The 6000-nt window shown below is 26.4% G+C and overlaps 1 protein-coding gene across 3 annotated transcripts in view; it reads right to left on the bottom strand.

Annotated features, from left to right (window-relative positions):
* LOC136082389 (uncharacterized) overlaps positions 1 to 6000 on the bottom strand; it is a 381697-nt gene that overhangs the window by 94843 nt on the left and 280854 nt on the right. For all 3 annotated transcript variants that reach the window (XM_065801560.1, XM_065801559.1, XM_065801561.1), the window contains one exon: positions 5221 to 5352. In XM_065801560.1, the coding sequence (XP_065657632.1) occupies positions 5221 to 5352 (132 nt within the window). The remainder of the gene's footprint in view (positions 1 to 5220; positions 5353 to 6000) is intronic.

A 6000-nucleotide genomic window follows, 5' to 3' on the forward strand; every position in this document is an offset into this window, starting at 1 on the left:
TTGCTAAAAAATGAAACAGGCTTCTTATGATGAGATAAGATAAACAAATAAATAATTGAGTAATTGACTACCGCTGGTCACTTACTTAACAATTTAAATTTTCCGATCCAATATATGATTACCCCCATAACTGACTACAGATGGCAGTAAACAAATTATGAATAACTTTTAATTAGTATCAAACACACCTATTTCAAAATAAAGTTATGTAATCTAAAAATAAATAGTACTTACCTATTAAAACTAACTTTTTTTGCGGCTTTTCTTCAACAAATTGTGAAAGAAAACTCAAAAAGTTAGACAAGTGGAGTGCACATTAACATTGACTGAAAGGAATCTTTGTTTAAATATTTGCCACATTTATGTATGTACAACCAAATGGAAGAAGATTATTTTTCCGCTGTTTTTCAAATTCTTCTTCCTTAGTAGAGCTTATTTTAACAATTTTTCTTATAAAGAGTTTTTGCTAGTTGTTTTGATAAAACAATTTTGCCATAATGCTTTCATAATTTTGTTTTATAAAGTAATATTTTTTTAACAATAAAACTTGCAAAAAAACAACTATATAAAAAGTTAAATAAATTATAATCTTATTGTTAAGCTAATAAAAGTTTTCCTTTATAATTACTCAAACTAGAGAAAAAACCAGTTAGAAAAATTATAGTATTGAAAAGTATTTGTTATGCACTAATGTACAAACCATATAAAATTTTATTGGAAGACAAAATTTATTTATATAATACAGATTAAACTTTTAAAGAAAGGCGGTAATTCTTAACAAATGGTTGCTGCGCATTTGAAAATGTCTAAAATTCATGATATCATTCACAATTCTAACAATCCAGAAAAATTATGTGCAACACAAGCAGTTACCACCGCAAAGATCAACAAGTTGATACGCTGCTTAGAAGAACACAGATTTTAGGTTTACAACTTTTAACTCAACTACCTTATAGTGTGAATGTTTTTGTGCATTCTGTAAAGCAATGTACCGCAATTTTGATTTTGGGTGTAATCAGAGCAAAAATTTTAACAACTTGCCATCACACTAAACTTTTCAATCCATGGCTTCGAGAATGTCTGATAATATTTTTTCCCAAAAACAGGAAACTCTAAACAAAACCAACCACTAATTTTATAATGACTTTCGTCAGATCTGCTCACTTGCAGATCTGTGGAATTTATTAACATAAAGTAATTTAAAATTTCTCTCTCAAAACTTTTCTCTGAAAATTGTTTTGGTTTTGAAATAAAGCAGTCATTAAATTAAGTTTAAGGTTAGCCTCATTTTCAAAAGTTCCACCTTGTATCTCAGCAAATTAATTCTAAACAACTTTTGTCAAATAAACTTTGTGATTATTGATTAAGCATTGTAATAGACAAAAACAAATTGTAATTTGCTCTAAATAATTAATTAAGAGCATTTTCTTAAGCAAGAAATTATTGCTAAGCTAACTCAAAGTACAATTTTTATATAGCAAAATAGTGCAATATAAAAATTGTATCGACGCTGATTTTAAGCAATAAGCAAGCTCATTAACATGATGTGACAAATAAGCCTTTGTCAAGTGGTGTGGCAATTCCCAAGAGTACCAGCCAAACTAAAGGTGCTTTGCTGTGTGTGGCTTTCAATTTTCTCTTTTAATTGACCAAGATCATTGAGCCAATTTAATACTGTACCATGTGACAAATAAGCCTTTGTCTTGCTGTATTATGTGACATGTGACAGTGAGTTTCTTTAGGGGAATGGTGTATGATTACTTACTATATGGTTATGATTATATGTTATATGGTTACTCTTGTAATCATGTAGAAGACAATGCTTCTGGATTTTTATATTTCTTTGAATACTCAAATGCTATAAATAAAAACTTGAAATATGGGTGTATGGAGGTGTTCCACTCCCCCAAAAAAGGCAATTTTCAAGTTATAGCTGGGTTTTTGACAAAAATTAGTTGGGTAAATTTTAGTTTTGAGGACCTTATTTTCTTTTTTTTGAGAAGCCAGTTTGTACTTTTTAAGGATTCACCCCTCCTTCCTCCCCATTTTATTCGTCAAATCGCCACTGTATACATATAATACATCTGCATTCATATCGTACATATGCGCCTCAATATAAATATAGTACATCAGGGTTCGTATTTTTGTTTCTTTTTATTTTTATAACTGTTTATTTTGTTATATATTTTTGTCGTATAACCATTTTTATCTTAACTATCTTATTGTATAAATTTATTAAATATTTAAAAAAAGAACGAAAAAAAAAATGTGGATGTAATATATCAAGTAGAAAAAAATAACTCTCACATCGGTTATATTTGGACATTATTATAATTCAATTGTTTAAATTAATAGTTGAAGTAGTGTGCCTTTAATACAAGCGATGAATGTTAATATATTGCACAATTTAATAAAGTTTATAGGTGTTATTTATACTAACTTATTAAATGCGGAATATATAAAAAATAGGAAAAAGTCACTTTTTCAGCTTTATGCCTATTTTTTGTTAGCAACATTTTTGTTTCCGAACTTTTTTCGGTTTAAATCTAATTGATTCAATAAAAAAAATTTTAAATTTTTTACTGATAATATAATATTTACACAAAAAGCATGTACTATTTTTATTGGATAAACAATTAAGAAATCACTTAAGAGATTCCAAAACTTTTGAATATCAATTTTTTAACAGTATTAGATCAATTTGTAAAAAATACCAAAAACTGATATTAATCAGGTACTTAATTAGCAATATTTTTAATCTATAGTCTACTTTTTTACATGGTATCAAAAAATCATTAAATTTTTAATAACATTTTTATGATGTAATTTTAATTTCTGTATTTATTTGCAAACTTATCTATGTTAGCTGTAATAATGTTATTTTTATTTTTTTATTAATAAAATTTAAATTTTTTAGAAAAAATGGTGGCTCAAATGGGCTTGTCAGGTGAATTGGGCAAGCAAGCTAAAACGTTTAAAACTAAAAAAGGCAAACAGAAATATGATGTAACTCTAGACTTGAGCAAGGCTTTTAGTTAATATTTTGCTTGCTTGACAGGTAATCAGTCAGAAATATTTTTTATTATGATGACAAATGCATGCACTATATATTTGATATTGAAGACAATGCGCTGTAAGTGTATCAATTATGTAACTTAAAACGTATAAAATGGTTGTTTTTTCTTATGGAAGTTAAATTGTTGAAAAAATAATATTAGACGAGATGTGCATACGACTACAAGACGACTTGGGCTGTTAGCTTATCTTGCCATTTTTGAAGTATATTTATACTACAAACATATTTTCAACTTGTTAATGTATATTGTCACATATAATTAAAAGAAAGTAGTCAGAACACTTGATGAATCAAGGCTACTCTCAGGGCCAAAGAAGTTAGAACTGTAAAAGCTGCAAAAATTTTAATATACCGAGAAGCACACGTCAAAGAGGTACGCATGGTCAAAACAAAACTGCCAAGAAAAAAAAATCTATCTGGGGCAATATCCATATTGCCCATAAAATATGAAGTAAACTTGATTAATTACATTAAGAAAATGGAAAGAAAATTTTATAGGTTAACATGAGTTGAATTACATAAACTAGTATTTGATTGAGCTTGTTTTTTGAAATTTGTCAACTTCCGAATTGACATTTTGGGTTAGGGTCAGGGTTAGGGATTAGACTGACTTTTATAAGTAGGTCTATATTTGCCAATTACTTGTCTAAAAGGCTCAAAATTGCCGTCCAAATGAATAAAAAGTTCATTCATTGGGTCGGGGGAGCTTTGTCACCCCCATCAATAAGCCATCTATACCCCCCCTGCCCTTCAAACACAACTTATTCGCGCCAGCCTTAATGTCTTAACAGATTATCTTGTAGCTAAATTAGCAGTGAAAGCATACAAAAAAGCTCATACGCTCAAACTGCATGGAATGGATTTCAATGCTCAGAGGAATACCAAAATAACGCAACATTTTTAATGGTTATGAATTTATAGCTGCTACTTTAACCAAAACAAACAATATAATGGGTACAGAAGAAGGAGAAAATATTCTGCAAACAGTATGTACAAATGAGACTAGTTTAGAATTTCTTAAATTGATTTCAAATAAAAACTAGACTAATTAATGTTTAGTTTTCATTTAAAGAGAAAGCAGATATTGCAAGGAAGAAGACGATAGAAATATCGCAGACTTATAAAAAAAGTCATGCTTGAGCATGTGAAGTTGCTAAACTGTAACCTTTTCCTTATATAAATTCTCAAACTAAATGACCACTGGAAAAGGACTGAGGAGAGAAGAAAAATGAAAAAACTGAAGATAAACCTATTGTAGCTTGTTGTATGATTTCAATGAATACCGCATAGGAGAAATAAGTTAATCTTGAATTATATTCTTTCAATAATAACTTTTACCATATTATGGTAAAAGTTCTTTTTATAAGAATCAATAAAACTAAAACTGGAATTGCTTATTGCGTGTATTGCCTTGAGAAACAAACCCTTCCGGTAAAAAGTGAATAGAGTATTACATGCAAGCTATGGACACATGTACTCTGTACTTAAGGTGAGGTCAAAAAATTAAAGTCATACATGTGTGACTCATAAAATTATAAAGTAGTCAAAGTTATTTTTCAAAATTTTTTATTGCTAATTTTCTGATTCTTTTTATATTTGATTGTTAATCTTTGTAATGCTATCAACCTGATATCTTATTATTATCTCTTTTAGATTCAACTATTTTACGATGACAGAAGTGAAAAAACTCCATATTGTTTGTAAAAAAAATTTTAAAACTAATAATTTTTAAAAATCATTCTGTTTTATTAAGATTTTATTATGTTTTAATGAACCTATAAAATTTGGAAAGCACAGTTCTAACTATTGTAAAGTGGTAAAAAAAATTGTTTGCACTTGTTGCACTGTTTTAAAGCATGTTTCCATCCTCTGTGTTTAAAATGGAACTAGTTAAATTTATTTTAATTATAACAGCTAAATATATTCAAATTTCATAACTATTCATATTTATTTTTTAAGTTTTCAATTATTGGTGATTATTATTTATTTTAGATTATTATTTATTTTAAATTTGACTTAATCACAATTACCTAAAATTGGCTGTTATTACAAAATAGTTATTTGAAGTAATAATTTTTTTTAAAATAAAAAATTATAAAATTTTTAGATTGTATTTTGATAGATATAGCCATATAATAGTTTACCAACACAGCTTGCATCATCTAAACTTATTCTCCATCCACTTTCACATGTGCACACATAGCTGCCAATTGTATTTTGGCATAACCCATTACTCCAAGAACACGGATGCGCAACGTTACTACACTCATTGTAATCTAAATTTTATTAAATGCAATTAAATCTAATATTAATTTATAAGAAAAAAATTATCAAGTTAGCAATTAACAACAAGTATTTAAAAAACTATTAAAGTTTACTTTATAGTTAAATATTACCACTAGTATCAATTGTAAATATTCATAGTTACTCTATATATATACATAATATATATATATATATATATATATATATATATATATATATATATATATTATATGTATATATATATATATATATATATATATATATATATATATATATATATATATATATATATATATATATATATATATATATATATATATATATATATATATATATATATATATATATATATATATATATATATATATATATATATTAAGATGATGCTAAAAACAACTTTTATTAAAAATGTCTGCTGACATCTCCTTATTGTGTTTTGTATAATAAAATAATAATGGACTTAAAATAGTTTTTGAATAATAAATATTTTTAGGGGTGCAGCAAGATCCTTAAATACCAAGCAGGTTCCCAATATTATCAAAAAAGATTCTCAAAAGTATGTCTTGTTGGGTTTCAAATAAAGCAAAATTGAATAAAAATAAATCGTTATTTTATATTAAAAAATAGAGGAAACTATTACGAACTAAAAAATTTTAATT

This window comes from Hydra vulgaris, chromosome 07 (genome assembly GCF_038396675.1).
Source record: "Hydra vulgaris chromosome 07, alternate assembly HydraT2T_AEP".
In the NCBI taxonomy this organism is placed as follows: Eukaryota; Metazoa; Cnidaria; class Hydrozoa; order Anthoathecata; family Hydridae; genus Hydra; species Hydra vulgaris.